General features: G+C 42.0%; 1 protein-coding gene across 4 annotated transcripts in view; it reads right to left on the bottom strand.

The window, feature by feature from the left end:
• The window catches only part of kif1ab (kinesin family member 1Ab), a 32,388-nt gene that overhangs the window by 5,222 nt on the left and 10,243 nt on the right, over positions 1 to 16,923 (bottom strand). Inside the window, exons 4-44 of one of the 4 annotated variants that reach the window (XM_034703866.1) lie at positions 14,744 to 14,817; positions 14,374 to 14,553; positions 14,165 to 14,233; positions 13,858 to 14,036; positions 13,635 to 13,746; positions 13,241 to 13,318; positions 13,055 to 13,120; positions 12,942 to 12,959; positions 12,744 to 12,822; positions 12,570 to 12,648; positions 11,031 to 11,173; positions 9,536 to 9,735; positions 9,071 to 9,150; positions 8,885 to 8,960; positions 8,713 to 8,792; positions 8,508 to 8,614; positions 8,295 to 8,378; positions 7,890 to 8,070; positions 7,384 to 7,456; positions 7,214 to 7,304; positions 6,974 to 7,122; positions 6,708 to 6,886; positions 6,410 to 6,547; positions 6,186 to 6,304; positions 5,986 to 6,071; positions 5,710 to 5,860; positions 4,965 to 5,148; positions 4,681 to 4,771; positions 4,452 to 4,570; positions 4,304 to 4,359; positions 4,026 to 4,134; positions 3,838 to 3,904; positions 2,431 to 2,515; positions 2,220 to 2,325; positions 1,945 to 1,968; positions 1,685 to 1,799; positions 1,400 to 1,533; positions 1,217 to 1,278; positions 982 to 1,127; positions 539 to 730; positions 369 to 440 (exon numbers count right to left, since the gene is read on the bottom strand). In XM_034703866.1, coding sequence (XP_034559757.1) covers positions 369 to 440; positions 539 to 730; positions 982 to 1,127; positions 1,217 to 1,278; positions 1,400 to 1,533; positions 1,685 to 1,799; positions 1,945 to 1,968; positions 2,220 to 2,325; positions 2,431 to 2,515; positions 3,838 to 3,904; positions 4,026 to 4,134; positions 4,304 to 4,359; positions 4,452 to 4,570; positions 4,681 to 4,771; positions 4,965 to 5,148; positions 5,710 to 5,860; positions 5,986 to 6,071; positions 6,186 to 6,304; positions 6,410 to 6,547; positions 6,708 to 6,886; positions 6,974 to 7,122; positions 7,214 to 7,304; positions 7,384 to 7,456; positions 7,890 to 8,070; positions 8,295 to 8,378; positions 8,508 to 8,614; positions 8,713 to 8,792; positions 8,885 to 8,960; positions 9,071 to 9,150; positions 9,536 to 9,735; positions 11,031 to 11,173; positions 12,570 to 12,648; positions 12,744 to 12,822; positions 12,942 to 12,959; positions 13,055 to 13,120; positions 13,241 to 13,318; positions 13,635 to 13,746; positions 13,858 to 14,036; positions 14,165 to 14,233; positions 14,374 to 14,553; positions 14,744 to 14,817 — 4,433 coding nt within the window. The remainder of the gene's footprint in view (positions 1 to 368; positions 441 to 538; positions 731 to 981; positions 1,128 to 1,216; positions 1,279 to 1,399; positions 1,534 to 1,684; positions 1,800 to 1,944; positions 1,969 to 2,219; positions 2,326 to 2,430; positions 2,516 to 3,837; positions 3,905 to 4,025; positions 4,135 to 4,303; positions 4,360 to 4,451; positions 4,571 to 4,680; positions 4,772 to 4,964; positions 5,149 to 5,709; positions 5,861 to 5,985; positions 6,072 to 6,185; positions 6,305 to 6,409; positions 6,548 to 6,707; positions 6,887 to 6,973; positions 7,123 to 7,213; positions 7,305 to 7,383; positions 7,457 to 7,889; positions 8,071 to 8,294; positions 8,379 to 8,507; positions 8,615 to 8,712; positions 8,793 to 8,884; positions 8,961 to 9,070; positions 9,151 to 9,535; positions 9,736 to 11,030; positions 11,174 to 12,569; positions 12,649 to 12,743; positions 12,823 to 12,941; positions 12,960 to 13,054; positions 13,121 to 13,240; positions 13,319 to 13,634; positions 13,747 to 13,857; positions 14,037 to 14,164; positions 14,234 to 14,373; positions 14,554 to 14,743; positions 14,818 to 16,923) is intronic. The other 3 variants (XM_034703868.1, XM_034703869.1, XM_034703867.1) reach the window with 3 other exon arrangements.

Here is a 16,923-nt window from a genome sequence, read left to right as displayed (position 1 = left end):
TTTACAATCCAACTTTATCTACAGTAAGAGCCCCTCTCTGGTTAATATGTTGGTAAAGAGGACATGCAGGTGGAATATCGGGATTAGTAGGAGCCTCACTGACTGCAGAAGAGGAGCAGGGAGAATGAGGAAAGGTGGAGTGGAAACTGAAGCTCTTTAAGGTTTGAAGGATGGATGCATGGGTTTTGGTGACATACAAAGGGGTAAGGAAGAAAAAAAATGTTTATAAGAGCTGAAAAAGTCTTCTGTACAAATAAAGCGACTAAATTATGCAGGATGATGGCTGGGAGTGGTTGCAGGGCTTTGGTAGAGGCTAAAGGTTCAGAAGGAGTAACGGGCCGGGTTAGCGGGCCTAGGCTGGGGCTCACCTTGCTCTCACTGGCACTGCTGCTCACCTGGCTGTACTCCCTGTTGAAGGTGTGCATGAGCAGACGCAGACACTGCAGAGAGAAAGTCAGAAGAGATTTTAAGATGTTGATAAAGAAACTGAGGCATCACTGAGAAGAAAGCCCCAGGGGCCTGAGAGAGCAGCAGTCACCTTGGCAGCCAGCTCCCTCTGCCTCTGGTTGGGGCTGTCTGGGGTCTGGGGGAGACTTCCAGGACTGTGGCAGAGGACAGGACTCTTTGCAAAGTCACTGATGTCGCTGCTCTTGAAGAGAGCATCTTGTCCAGCCTGCAGAGTTGCCTCCAGCTTCTCCCTCAGCAGCAGATAGTGCCGGGTCTTCTCCACCTAAAAAACAGAAGCAGATACAAGTTGAGGTCAAGAGAGGCTCAAAGTGTGTTTGACTGGGACTGATGACTTTTAAGTAGATTTTAGCTGTAAAGATGTTTGTTTTCTCATAAAAATGTGATGTTTGGTTTTCACTGAAAATCTACAGTCTGATCAAAACTCCAAACTATGGTTACTAGCAGCAAAATCAAGCCTGAATCAAAATAAATAAGTATTGCTCCTTACAAAACCTCTTCAGTCCAAAAACTGACCTCCTGCAGTAAACTGAGCTTCTCCAGCTCCCACTGATGATCCAAGATGAGGCTGTCACTGCGAGGCCTCCATCCAGCCAAGTTCTCCTCTCCTCGGACGTACGCCACTGAGGTGTCCAGTACACGCCTGCGACGGCGCTGCATGCCTAGAGAAGAAGTCAAAATGAGTCAGTGAATGTTGTACATAAAATGGTGCTGTTGCTATTTGTGCTGATTTTTTTTATTTTAGTCTCACCTGGGCTTCCATTGTCCGCCACATGACAGAGGGTGACTTCATAGACTCCAGTGACACGGTTACTGAGAGAGAGGATATTCCAAGAGTGTATTAAATCAAACTATATTACACTGCTCATTTTATTGAATATTCATCATGGTTAGAGAGTTTGCATAGATCCAGACTCTGTGAATAAATCTGTACCTCTCAGAGGGCCGGAGGCAGCCAGTGCTGAAGAGGTTTCTGATGGAACGAGAGGCTGGCAGCTTGGCGTCACGGGAATAAAACACCATGCAGAAATCTTTGGTGATCACTGTTGGCTGAGTGCAGTTCTCCATCTAGTTATAATAGACCAAGATAGTAACAATCAACATCAGTGCATTAGACTGCAAAGTGCCTGGTTACTGTGATGCTGAACTTTGGCCGGAAGTCTACGAAGACCAAGTCAAGGATAATAATGTAACAGGCGTTATATGTTGACTCAAGTACCTCTAGATAAGCAGACAGGGTGATGTAGATCTTCTCCCCATAAGGAGTGACTCTGTTCAAAAGCAGGGAGTTGTGCATGGAGCTGTCCCATGCAGCCTCGAATCGGTAGAAAGTTCTGCATCATGAAAATTACAAATGTTACCTCTTTACATGATTTCTAGAGAAGACGAAAGAGTTCAATCCCATGTAACTTGTGAGCATGTGAACATTAACATTTTAATTTAAATATGAATCAAATATTAAATGATTGGCATTTATACCTATGATCAACTCCCAAGGAGACGCTGTGGTCAGCAAAGAATAAAAAGAAACAGGCGTTAGAAGCTTTAAACTGCAGCAGTTACAAATCTGAAGCAAATAATAGAGCTGTGTGCAGAGTGAGAAATGCAATGAAGACAGACCATGTTTGTAGGCATGCTGAAGCAACGTTATGGAGTTACATAAAGAAGCACCTGATCTGTTTTTGATTGTTACAGTTTCGTTAGCAAGTTTAAGATGTAAACTGTCGTGAAACATTCGGAAACAGAAGTCTTACTTGTCGTTGTGTTTTGGCCAGAAGTATCCAGACGACAGGATGTTGAGGGACAGAATGTTGGGATCTATGATGGTTTCGTCAGCCTCTGGTGTGTTTCTAATACGACCTGAAGTCACAGAAGTCATCATAAAATGTATCATTTCATCTTAAAAAATCTTTCTTTTGAGATGAAATGAAAATCAGTTTTTTGGACTTTCTTTTTATGACTCACCGATAACCAGCTCCTTCACCTCTTTCCACTCGATGTCATTTCCTGTTTCATGAGCGATGGTTACAGTGATTCTCCTCTGAATGCCCTGTGAAGTGGAGACAAAGTGGGATATATAAAACAGTTTGTTACTGGAACATGAAACTAGTATTTACCAAGCTCAAATGAAGCTAAATAATAATCTTAACTAGTTCAATCCACTGACTTTGAATAAGAAGTGGATGTAGCCTTGTAGTCTGAAAAGGGAGGCCAGTGTGAACTTGCAGCTGTTTTAAATATCCAGCAGGGGGTGAAACTATTGGTTACAAAAAAATGTATGGAGCTCTGTAAGAAAATGACCCTACTTCTGCCTCTTATATTATATTATGTCCGTCCATCCATCCATCCATCCATCCATCCATCCATCCATCCATCCATCCATCCATCCATCCATCCATTATCTTGACCGCTTATCCCGTTAGGGGTCACGGGGGGGCTGGAGCCTATCCCAGCTGGCTTCGGGCGGATCTTATAGTATGTTATTATCCTAATTATTGTGTGGATTATACCTCTAGTTTCAAGCCGTCTCTAAAACAACACAGTGTTAATTTAATACCTTATGATCCCATTAAGTATAAATAAATGTTAAAAGCATGGTATGCTTAAGGACGTGGGTACAGCAGCTGGGCCAGAAACGCTGTAGCCAGGCTTCTGACTGGTTCTAGGAAGAGGGATCACATCATTCTAATCTTAGCTTTCGTCCACTGGCTTTTGGTTTGCTTCAGAATTGATTCATGGGGTTCTGCTATTTGTTCTGCTATGCGTTTTCCAATGCCTTTGTATCAAGCAATGTTATTATTCCACTCGTTCCCGTTATGACGGACCAATCATAGCTAATCTCCAATCCTCTGTCGTGATTGGTTAAGGGGCGGCCCCTACTACATCCTCCGATCGGTTATGAGTCCAGCACTATCATTATTGAGCATGCCAATCTGTGTTGGGGGGCTCAGAGGAAATCTGGTTGTTAGTGTTGACATTCAAAGTCCCTCTCTCTGAACATACGTTTACTCTGTGACTACCAACAGCAGCTTTAATTGCCTTTTTTCTTTTTATAATACTTTGGTTTTACTTTGTGTCTTTTATGCACTGTTGATTTTGGTCAGCAAGTACATTTAGTAAAGAGTATGTGTTTTGTTACTGAAATGAGAATCCCCAATTATATCACAGCTACAGTGAATTACAAATACTACTAGCTTGAACTAATAATTCATATTTTGGTATCCCTTCAATGTTCAGTTTTATTCTCTTGTTAGAATATGTTCATGCTGGTGTAAAAAACAAAACTGTAGTTGTGCACATATCAGCAGATTACGTCAAACAAAGTAAATATATAAAGCAGCATGATGGTAAGTTGCGGTGACGTGGTCTGACCTGGTGTAAAAGGTACGTGCCGTGGCAGGGCATCCCACCTCTGTGGTCAACAACAGCTGGAATATAACTAGAAACAAATCATCAACACAAAGAGGTTAGTGTTCTGATGTTAACTCAGATAAACTTTGCCAAACAGTTCTCCGTCACGTATATAATCTCCTGTGAGCAGCCAAAGAGATGTGACTTACTCTCCATTAGCTTCCAGCTCACAGATCTCAAAGAACACCATGAGGTCATATTTGGCGTGACAGGGTCCTGCTGTGGAGCGAGTCAGAGTGCTGAGCTTTGTGGCTGGCACTAGAGGGAAGGTGAGACGACAAAATCAAACTTGAGCAAGCTGAACACAGCTGAAAAGCTAATTGAGGAAGAAAATAACAATGCTAGAAAACAGATACATTAACAGTCAAATACATTTTAAATACAAGACTAGTAAACCATATCACAAGTACTGAAAGTCACTGCTCACCTGGTTTGGATAAGGGCATCACCCTGGGGAACTGCCTCCTGGTAGGTCTCAGTGGACTAAAGGACAAAGACAACACATATGAGGATCCTTAAGCTCAAATACAGGTCATATCTTCTCATTTCAAAAAAAAAAAAAGCTGTCCTCTTACCTGATGAGGTCTTTGCAGAGCGGAGGGAAGGGCTGTTTCTGATAATGACCAAACACCTCAAAGACAATTGGCTGAGTCTTGATGTACTCCACAAAAGATTTAGTCACCTCCACTGTGATCTATTAGAGAAGAGAGACAACACGACTCAAACAAGACATGAAAATACCGTAGGAGAAGTAATGAGTAATGTTTGTTAATAGGAGGTCTGATTGTTATGTCTGATGTTTACATTTTGAACATGGTAGAAGCCCAGTGGAGGTCCTCTGCCCGTGTTCTTCAGAGGCTCGGTAGAGAAGGCTTCATCATGGCGATGGATGAAGCTGGAAAAAGCAAAACAATGAGAAAGACTGTAGGCTGACACATGTCATCATTCATTAGCAGTGATCACCAATTGTTTTGTATCCATGCATGTATTCTAGTTCAGCTGCAAAAATAATTTTAAAAAACAGCACTTGGCATTTACTGTTCACACTAAGTCACAGCTCTAGGACTTTGGTGGACTTTCAGACTCACTTGAACTGGCAGAAGATGTCGGCATACTCGGCTGAGATGCTGGAGGCCTGAAGGACGGTGACTCTGAAAGTGAAGGTGCTGCCGATCTTCAGGTGGGACAGAGCTTTCTCTGGGGAGAGGTCCAAAGGAAGATCTAGACCAAGACCTGAACTCTTTACCGGGCTGTGAGGAACCTCAAGGGGTTCTACATGAAAAAGAGGAAACACAGACGTGCACAGGTCTCTATTTTATATGTGAAAATTCAGAATCTTGTATCATATTTCAGCTCTAATGTCCGAAGAACATCAGCTGGGTTACAACAGTAAAGGTGTTTGAGAAAGCAACACAGGGGCGATATGATTTTGGTTGCTTTATAGCAAATTAATTAATGTCACTGGAAACATACTGGGTGTTCCAGATCAGACAAAAATTACCCCACCAGCACCAAGTTCCTTCTGTCAAATATAAAACTTTTGCTTCAATCATTTTTAATTGTGGGCAAAAGTTACATTAAGGTCGAAGATTTTTATATCCCCATTTGCTTAAATTGTGGAGGATAATTTAATTTATTCACAACTTTGAGTTAAAAAAAATATCAAACAATAAAAAACCCTTAAATGGGTAAATAAAGTAGAAAAAAAATCTGGGAGAACAACAAAGAAGGGGTACATCTCTAGGGATGGAAACTCATGCAAAAAATGTCTATTATACAAGATAAGAAGAAAAAAAAGAGGAAAAGATTTTCAATGAGTCGTGATCTCCATACCTGGTGACTCCTCGCCAGGACAGGTGTTATTGTTGACCTCATCTGCAGAGATTCCAATCTCAGAAGTCTGTCCTTCTCCCTCCACAATCCGCAGCTCCTCCTGTGAGGTGTTGGAGTGGGAAAGAGTGCTGGGACACGACTCAGTCTGGAACTGGAGGGAGAACATTTGGAATTTAAGATTCAGATGACCCTTGTTCACCCTCAAAGTGTGTCTCCAAGACGCTAATCTGATTCTGTTCAGGACACATGAGAGAACAGACTCAGGACAGATTGTACCTTCTCAAATTGTTTGTCCTCGAAGGAGATCTTAGCTGTGCCTGACTGCCTCACACCGGAGCCATAGTCAGGGGCCTCTTCGTCAGCTGAGGAGTAAAAAAAATGGACATGACATTAGACGAGTGTCACGCTTATTTCTAAAACAATAAAAGGAACATCTACAAAGTAGTGATGAAGCTAATCTTGAGAGTAATCTGTACCTGAAATGGCCTGAACAGCCACCCTTAGGAAGCCTTTCACCTCTCCTTTCTCACTGACGATGGCCACACGGTGCACCAGGGGGACAGGGTACAGAAGGTTACTCAGGTACACAAAGGCCCTGAGGAAAAGGAGAGATTGACTCTATGAGGAAGCATTCATTGCATTACCGAAGAGCAATACAGGAAGAAGAGTGACATCTGGTGCGGATTAGTTTGTGACGAACCTGCCGACCAGACGGAACCAAGGGAAGCGATCGTAGAAGGGGTCTCCTCCGGTCAGAGCGTGGTCACAGTCCTCTACGGCGCTGCTGGGGAGCTCTGCAGCACGGTCATACATTTCTCTCATCAGGTCCAGCCTCTGCCTGCAGGGGGCAGTGTATAAAGAGAAAGAAGTTAACTAAGTTACAGTCTGCCTTTCTGTGTTGGATGAGCTGCTGCATGAATGTCTGCATGTCCATTACTTTATAACTTGAGCAAAAATATCCCTTAACCACTTCCCCAAGTTTGTAATGACAAATATACCTGAGTTTCTCTAGAGTCCAGTAATGTGTCGCTCCGTTCTTCTGGTCTTGAACCTCGACAGCAACGATGGTTTGGGGGAAAGGTCGTCTCTCCCTCTCTTTGGCCACATTAGGAGGCAGCAGGTCAGGGGGAAGGGGTGAGTAGAGAGTGTCGGTCAAAAGGACGAACTGGAACTGCACCTGGATGACATGAAATACACAAACATGAGTGACTGCTCACACCACATCACATCTTCAGTATCAAGCAGTGTTTCCAGTAACAAACACCTTTTTCTTTAGTTCCACACTGATAGCGTTGGCCTCTTTGAGGAAGATGGCATTGCCCCACAGCAGATCCCTGAGAGACGTGAACTGGTAGAAACGCCACTTTCTGAATGCCCACAGCGCCAGCTCGGTCTCACGTTCTGTCCACGGCACTACAAACAGGAAGACACGCGGGTTCACTGTTGAGCCTAATAGAGAAATAATCATTTGATGAATCAATTACAACATAATGACAGTTATCACCTTCCTCTTCTGGCTCCTCTTCTTCCTCAGGAGACTCCAGGTACCGAGAGTTCACTTGTTTCTGCAGGGCCTCCAGTTTACTCTCATAGTCCTAAAACCAAAACATACAATCCATTGTGAGTGTCTTGGTGAAGTACATCACTTTCATATGCATTTAATCCTGTACTCACCAGCCTCTGCTGCTCCAGCAGGTTACTGGCCTCCTCTCTTTCTTTGCGATACTGATCTTCCAGCTCCTGAAGCCTGAAAGAGATTCAAAAATGCACTTAAACAAATGTTGATGAAATCCTCATAGACGTTTTTATGTAATCACTGTTTTGAAAGTCTAATTTTTGATGCCATGTGTTTGTGACAATTTTGTCTTTGTTTCCATTATTTTGTAGTTTAATGCTACTCATCGTTTATTTGCTCAGATACTTAGTTTCTCTTTCATTTTCATTCTTGATTTTTATAATTGGCTGCTATTACATCTTTGTTTTATGGATAATGTGTGATTTTAAATAATAGTTTTTCTTGGTTTTGTTTTGTTGTGTGGACCCCAGGAAGACTAGCAACCACAATGTGGAAGCTAATGGGGATCCTAATAAATTAAGAAATAAAGAAATGCATGCTTAATAATTACTTAGATAACTTTAGTAAATATCCTCATCATCATCAATAAATCTTCTCCACACACCTCTGCTCCATCTCTTGCTTCATATCAATTCCTTGTTTCTCCAGCAGCTCTCGCTGAGCGAAGGCCCAGTCCACAGGCTCCACCGGCGTCTCTGCGCACGGCGTCCTTTCTCGCTCCATGCGAGCCTGCTCTGGGTCATTGAAGCGGAACACGTGGCTCTTTCCCATGATGATGCGGTTTCCTAAATAACACAGGAGAACATAACAGTACGACCACTTTAGCATGAAAAAATAAATTACGTAGGGTTAGTTTCTATTAAGACACATAAACATCTGTTTGGACACTGGCATAATAATTTGATGCAGACTTCCCTCTTCCTCCTGATACATTTCTACAGTTTGTTCTCTGGGCATGCTTTCGTTGTTTAATGACATATTGCTAAAATGATCAAAGCCTCACACATACCAGATCGCAGAACAATGTCAGAGGTCACTTTCTTCCCGTTAACGTACGTCTCCGACCCTTCACATGGCTCCAGGACGACAATTCCTGTTCAAGAGGAGATCAAGTATTAAAACAAAGTATTTAATAACACACATGTTTTCCGATCAACTGGACGTGGATCTACAAGTAATAATATTTATCTCTTATCTCTAAGGAAGAGCTGAGGGCTGTTACCTTCTCCCTGAGGGCCAGTGGTGCTGCTGAAGGTGCAGTGCTCATCTTGGATAAAATGCCCACTGAGAACAATGTCTTGGCGAGTTTTGGCGTTTTCACGTCCAACTCTGCAGAATGACACAGCAATCAAGGTGAGACAACTTCCCAGAAACAACACAGCATCTGGATCAACCATCAGAGCCAAAGTTATAAGAGAAAAGCTTACTTGGTGATGCCGTCTTTGATATAATACAGCAGACACTCTGACATCAGCGGGTCCTCATTCAGGTTCACCAGATGAGGGGTCTGAAAGTGGCAATTGTGATAATAGTGGTTAAGTGAGTGTAGACAGGTATTAAACAGATCAGACTGTAGTGCAAAAGTGAAAGACAACACACCTTTTTCGGGGAGAAGACACCCAAGGTGCCTCCGTCTTCTCTCATTGCAACACCCATCTCAGCCAGCAGGGCCTCTCTGCAGGAGGCAGGAACACGATTAGCATCAATACACAGGATTCTAAAGGCTGAAGAAAATTGATTGAAAGAATTAAAAACATAAATCATGCATGGATATGTTTGACAAACCTTTCCATACGGATGGCCTCGGTACGTCGTAGTTTCTCTTCCCATGTCTCGTTGAGCTCTGCAATGATTTTCTCTGTTTCCTGCAAATGAAGACAAAGCTCTGACAATGATGCACCCTGAAACTGCAAACAGTCAGCACCCAAAAGCAAGGAGGAAAGAGGAGATTATTCCTCTGACACCTGTCTTCCTTGCTCTTAATGAAGGCAGAGATGCAAAGGGGGACAGCCAGACTGAAATAAGAACATTTATCTGATACAGAGAAATGATTTACGCTTATTTTCAAAAACTACTCATGTCTGGAATTTTGGGGTGAGATATTTCAACGTACTTTGAGATCACTGTTTTCAGTGTGACATCTTTTCAGTCTTAGATTTACAAAAAGCATTTTCAACATATCCCTTTCTTTTCCTTTCACATCATTTCTTCCTAGCTCCACTATCTGATCAGTTTCCCTGTCAGCCCTACCTTGAGCCTCTCGATGGCCTCCTCGCTGGCCGGGCTGAAGATGCGATCGTGCAGGTTGGCGATGGAGCCCGCTCGACTGGACAAGGCCGAGAGCGACGGGGAGGGGCTCATTCCTGTCATGACATGGGTCACTGTGGAAAGATCACCCCTTTGATTGACAGCCTGGCGATTATTCACAAAGTTCTTGTAATCGCACAGGTCTGCCAGAGAGAGAGGCGTTGCATGGGAGTGAGCAAGGAAGGAACGGAGGAAGGATCGAAGGAAAGGTAGGACAGAAAGTAGGAGCAGACGCCAGATAATTACGAAGAGACATCGGGGATTGATTGAGAGAAACACGCGGAGGAACAGGTAAAAAAGGAAAAAATGAGGGAACAACGGGGAGGAGTACAAAAGAAGAAGAAAAAAGCTCAAATAATGGTTCAAAGAAGCAGAGGTCATTTGCTTACTAAAGCCATCACAGACAAGAGAGAAAATAGCAACTCAAACTGATAGAGCACAAAATGCCAAATAGAGTCAAAGACTTCTTTCTCTGATGTACTACACGTAGACACCCCACAAGCTTACAAGCATGACAATGTTATGAGAAAGAAAATTATTAACGTCTCTACAATGCATTAGGACCAAACACAGTTTCTTCTTTTTTTCTGGTGATTTGCTTGAGTTAATGTCTTCAAACTGTTCAGCACAGCCTTTGCTAGCAATGCAGGCCTTTAAGCACTCAACTCATTCGATGAGCTCCACACACAGAGAACCAGGACGCGAAGAAAAGAGCTTCTCAGAAATCTAAAATGGCTTCCTCCCACACTGTCCTTTATTCAACGTCTGTTGCTTTCAATCATCGTGGAAAAAGCAGCATGCTTTACGTCAAAGCTTTCTGTGCTTTGGTCTGCTGCAGATTCTTAATGATATTCTGAAGGATCACAGTGTAAGGGGTATCTCAGTCACAAAGTAAACTGTGTTATGAGGATGAAAGTGGCTGAGCTTTACAGATTAAATAATAGAGAAAAAAACAGAACTGGGGAAAAAAAGGAGGCCATTTTGGAGAATTCTTGAGAAAAGAGTAACTTAAAAGATAAAAAGGTTCATTAACCTGATGGATTGGCGTTTTTTTGCTAAGTAATTCCATAAAGTTTCAATTTACTTGACTAAGATTTTTGTCAGGTGTCACTACAGGGTGAGTTTTTGGGGGGATGGTTAGTTTGGTCTCTGGTGTGGTGGAGAAGAAAGACCTCTCAGGGATTGATTTCTTTTATTTTGCGAAGCGCAGGCTTTCTAGAGTCATACACACATTTCAAACCAGCGATGACGGGACCGGTGCAGCGATACGCTGATAAGACAGAGGAGAAAAGAGAATGAGTGTGAGGACACCCACACTCTAGGACTTTATCCCCTGTCTAAAATGTATTGTTAGACAAACACTGGCACATAATATCTAAATTTAGACTAGTGTTCAAGCGTTTAAGCCTTGAGACTTGTGTTTTTCTTTGATACTCACTCTCGATAATGTCTCCCAGGCCCTGTGAGTACAGCAGGTCTTTGAGGCGAGCCACCTCCTCTTTCAGCTCGCGCACAAGCCGGTTGTTGGGGTCCTCGTTGATCACAGCGTTACAACGGATCTGTTTGGCACGATCAGCGTATCTGAAGGGTTGAAGGTCAGAAAGTCATTATGAGTCAATAACATGCCTCATCAGGCTCTGCAATCTAACCACAACTAATGACAGTATGAGCCTGAAATCAGGATGCTTCTTTGAGTTAATGTAGGAATAATGGTGCATGTGTTTGTTAAAGCTGGGGTTGGTAGTCAGATTTAGATAAACTATACTGGTTAAAATGGTCTTTATGTCCCGATGGCAATCAATACATAATGTGTTCTTCAAAAGGAGTGACAAAAAGCTGCTATCTACAGCCGGAGTAAACCTGGGAAAAAAAACAACCAATCACCGTTTTTGGGAGCCAAAATTTTAAACCAATCAAATCCCGTCCTGCCGTTCTGCCCGCCTGCTGCACGTACAATTCCCCAGCGTTCACTACCTGTCCTCTGCCTCTGCTTCCCCTGACTCTATTTACTGCCCCTCTCGCTCGACCTCGGGCCTGTCCCCTATGATCTAATGAGGTGCTTTACTCAGGACTGTAGTCCGGATCAGAGTCTAAAAAGCTCTCACCACGGGGGCTCTGACAAGCAAAAGAATTAATGACATCTAGTAAGTCCTATAGAAAAAGTATGTACGGTAGCGTCCATCCGTCCGGACGCTGTAGGGATGACGAGCTGGTTCGTGAACACGTTGAGCTTTACTAACCGGTCTCTGTCGGCCCTGACCACGCCAACCAACAAAGCAACAATCAATGTTTGAATGAATGAACAACTTCTCCTCTCCTCTCCTCTCTCCTGCTTGCACACTCTACACCTCTCCTGATGCCTTCACTGACTGTCAACACTGTAGGAATTAAGAACATCTACACTGAACACGTTTAACAAACAGTAGAGCTGTTACAGTATTATATGTGTTATAACTTTTCTCCTGATATCGTGTCACCAGTACAACTGGATCATGCTAGCATGACAGTTGTGAGTAACAGTAGCCATGTTTGTTTGTGTTTTTAACTTTCACTATGAGAATGTTTTGGTGAGGACCGGTTTTGAATCAATTACGATCATTTGGTCGCAAATCAGTAGCGCTTGTGCATGTGAGCGGGGTCGTCGTTTTGGAGGAGCTCCGAGGGGAGGGGTTAGATGGAGTCCTGAAGACATGCTACATTCAAATTCATGCTAGTTTTCCGAGACTACCAACCCCAGCTTTAAGTTAGCAACACAATTAATGCAAAGAGCAAAGAGGACCGATTGCATTTGTTAGGGTCAACACATACGAATCACTACTGAGCTACATAAAATCCATTGTCCTCATAAATATGCAAATATATATAACAAGGTGCTCAATCATTGTAGATCTATCAGACAGGTTGAGCCTGTGGTGTAAGTGTGACATTATCCTCACGTCTCATTTCTTGAAGGACAGATTGTTGACATTTTTCTCACCTGAGAGTGCTGAGAGTCTCATCATAGTTAATGTCAGCAGGACTGAGGGCAGCCACCATGGCCGTACGAGAGTTTCCTCCTAAAATACGAAAAAAAAGATGGTTCAAAGTGGAAATTGATGCAGAAATGATCTGATATCTGTAACTGAAGGTTTATTTCAATGTGCTCAAATACCCAAGTTTTCTCTGAGTAGCCAAGTGAGGACTGAATCTCTGTAGGGGATAAAGCTCTCCACCTTCTTCTTTTTCTTGTTCTGTGCGAAAAGAAAACACAATTCATTTTCTTTCATGTCAGAAAAAAAAACATTTGAAGAATATCTAAATGTCTAAGTAAGTCTGTCGTTTTAAATGTTTGGTAGTTGAGATTACCGACCTTGTTTGGCACGGAGTCCTGAAAGTGGATAAGAAAAAGGCCAACAATTGTTATTTAGACAAAAAAAGGATTTGTAGCAGCACATTTTACATGAAAGTGTAAAACAAACATACTATTTCAGCTAGAGCAGAAATCACTTTCCCCAGGGTGGTTAGAGATTTGTTGATGTTTGCTCCTTCCTGCAATTACAAAGGAATAAAAGTCAGTCTTTGCAAAAATGTGTCCGTCTTTCCATCTTATTGAGTTTATTCTTCTACTTTAAATCCACAACTTTACATCTGTTAGCTTCTTCCACTCACCTTCAGTCTGGTCCCTTTAGCTCCAGTTGAGTCAGCTCTCTCACTGCCAGCCAAATCCACCAGACTGATCTTACTGACCTGAGATGATACAGAATATTTTCAAAAACAAGACGAAATGACCAAAATGACCATGCATTACAGCTGAACCTGCACCAAGTGGTCTGGAAACAAAACAGTGTTTTCAATCTGTACATCCATTAGAGAAAACCACAGACAGCCTCCACTCAGGTCATGAAACATAATCAAATCATTCCAGCTCCTCAGCGTCTCTGCTGAAGCTGCCGAGGTGACACAAGATTCAGAATAAGAAATTCATAACTCCTCCTATTGATTTGTTTATCTGTGAGGCAGAAATTTCCATCGCTCATGCAAGGTGATTGTAATGAGCTTGAACCTTTTCTGATGTGTTCTCTGAATCCATGTCGTGTTTCTTCTGCGTGAAGATGATGTTGAAGACGGCATGGGAGCGACTGCTGGTCTCGTTCATGTTGGTAGCAGCCACAGTCCTGGAAGAAAGGAAAATGCTGACTCATTTGTTTCCTCCTTTCATAATCGGCTTCATCCATCACTTTTTGTTGCCACAGATTTATTAATTCCAGTTCTTCTGGTTTTTTTACCTGGCCTTGTTTCCAGAGTCCATCAGGTCCTGGATGTCATTGTACGAAGTGACAGCAAGCTTGGACAGATCTTCAACATATGGTCCCATCAGAGGGTGCTCTCTGACACGCAGGTTTCCTTTGTTTTTGGGATTCAGCAGGTCACGCACACGCTCACAGTAGATCTCCATGTAACTCACCTGCAGGAGAAGAATAAGTGGTTATGTTGCGGTTATTCATCTAGTATCATAAGAACTCAATAGCCACCTTGACAATAAAAAGTAAATAAAAGTTTGGAGTGTTCCTGGTGGAGTTTCAAGTCACTCACCTCCACAGAGTAAGACATGCTGTTGTCATTATTGCTGTCGTTGAACTTGGTGAAAAGGTCCTCACACAGCTGACAGAAAAACAAAGAACAGAGAAATGTCACATTAACAATAATTCAAGAGAAGAAGAGATGTGTTTTGTTAGTATGAAAGATTCAAACTCTTTCTAATTTTGTTCTTGATTATTGATCAGAGGTGAACTTTGTGTTACCAGAGGAATGATTCCCTGCTGGTCCTTCTCTTGCCGTCCCATCATGGTGTAGCTTTTCCCAGCTCCGGTTTGTCCGTAAGCAAATATGCACACGTTGTAGCCTTCAAAGGCATGAAGCAGCATTTCCTCTCCGATGTCCTTGTACACCTGCTTCTGGGACGCATAGTTGATGTCCTCAGGCTGCAGACAAAGAGGGAGAGCAGTGGAAATAAAATGAGGAACAAAAGGAGAGTTAGCATTTTCACAACACGCACAAAACAATTTTGTTCTGATATCAAGTAAAATACTCAAACTTAGCTCAACAATCAAATACTTGAGTTAAGTTATAGCGCAAAAAAAAAAATGTGACAAGAGATGCAGTAAAACTCACCGTGGTGTGTGACCAGTAAGAATAGTCAAAGTTGAAACTCTTGTTTTCTTTTGGCTGTTTTGGGTTCAGGATCGCTGAAAATTGACAAATTGAACAGACCAGAGAGCTGCATCAGGCACTATTCTAATGATAATCTATATCCAGTTACTTTAACATGATTTAACACGTTAGTTGAAAACTATGAAGCCCCTTTTTTTTCTCAAAACTCTCAGTAGAGTTGTGAAAATCTCATACAGGTATCAAAACAGAAATAATGCAACACTGACTCTTCTTTGGAAACATTACTGAGAATGTTGTGAGCACAAGACTCCCACCCCTTCCCTAACACTCATAGACTGTATTAACTAGATAAGAAAACTATATAAGACTGCTCTCACTCTGTAGTTTGTTTACACTCAATGTCTTACAAAAAATATGTTCTTGAGATAGTTGTGTGAGAAGAACATCGTACAGAGTTAAATGATTACATCTGCAGTTAATAGGGTGACTGAATGTTCTGTGATTGTGATAATTTTAAGAGGAAAAAAACAACATGATCATTTTTCTACAGTACAGAAGAATAATAATCACAATCTGGTTTTACTGTGAAAATAAGGACACTAGAAATACTACGCACAGCACTTCATTTCTACTTTCTACCTTCAAACAGAAAAAACCTCAGCAAGAGGTTTGCTGTGTTTATTCTTATTTTGAAACATCTTATTTATGTTGTGAATTTGCACTCTTGGTATCAGCATTTCACCATTGCAAATCAAACTTTCTATATATTTCTTAGTGAAAGCAGGACTTTGAAATGCACTACTCATCCTTTTTAAAGAGAGGAGGGATGAGGTGCACAGTAGAATACATAATAAGAGCTGAGCAAGACCAGGTTCCCTTTTGGCTGTCAACTGAATCTACTGCATCGCCCCCTATGGATGAGTTCAGAACTACAGCAGCAGCAGCAACATCCTGCTGGAACGTGGACTCAGAAGCCAACAATGTGACCATGCATCCATCCATCGGCCCATACAATTATTTAAGCAATGCACCTGCATATCCTTTAGCAGGGACAGAGTGACCATAATGCAGATAAATAGCAGTGGATGATTGTTGCAAACTGTGGGCCAAGTGTTGGTGAGTGTGCTGGTTTGAAATAATAAAAGTCCTAATGTTTGGTTCAAATAAAGTCATTAAAAACACACAGGCACAGGAGGCTGACAAACTCCCTTTCTTTTTTACACACACACACACACACACACACACACACACACACACACACACACACACACACACACACACACACACAGATCAGCTGATCTAGGCTCAACCAGAACAAGGGGGCCTTTTTGGTTCCTGCAACCCGTGTGATGAGAAGGGCTACACACACACACACACACACACACACACACACACACACACACACACACACACACACACACACACACACACTTTCACACACAAATACACACACACACACAGGCCTGACTGAAGCTTTTGTTTGCTGCCATGTTGCTGCTGCATGCCTCCCTGCCCACCCTCCTGTCGCTGCAGGGACAAATAGCTGAGGTTAAACGTGCTGAACGTGGCTCAATCTAAGTTAAAGGAGGAGGAAAAAAACAGCGCCATGATTCTAGAGGCATGACCAAAATATACATACATTGTCTCATACATGACTTTACTGCTGTATCACACTACCACAATTATTCATATGGACATGTTGTGATCCTGGTTAGCAGACTATAAGGTGACAATATTGAAGAGCCTTTCATACATTCATTAGTTCTAGATTAATTGAAGATTATTTACCAGCAGGATCAATTAAAAGTCATCACAGTGCCTATGAAAAAATGTAACAGCATGTTTTCACTGTACAGTTTTCATATTCCGTACAGTGTTTCAGTAACATACTAATATGTTTTTATTTCTTTTGAGAAAAATAACTATCAGTAATAATAATATATGAAAACATAAGGAAGATGTGACCATAGAGGACCACCATCAGATGGAGTACATACTGTATGCATGGCACATTTAATAAGCATAATATAATATAATATTTGTTCGTCTAATATGCACCTTCTATTTCATACCATAACAACATTTTTGATGACACAAGGGAAATCTGTTATATTCATGTGTTGCTGAACCGTACTAAACCATGAGGATGTTTATTCTTAAAGTCATTAATTATTTATATC

The sequence above is a fragment of the Notolabrus celidotus genome, chromosome 15 (genome assembly GCF_009762535.1).
Source record: "Notolabrus celidotus isolate fNotCel1 chromosome 15, fNotCel1.pri, whole genome shotgun sequence".
In the NCBI taxonomy this organism is placed as follows: domain Eukaryota; kingdom Metazoa; phylum Chordata; class Actinopteri; order Labriformes; family Labridae; genus Notolabrus; species Notolabrus celidotus.
The sequence above is the reverse complement of the archived record's forward strand: the minus strand, read 5'-3'. Positions and strand labels throughout refer to the sequence as shown.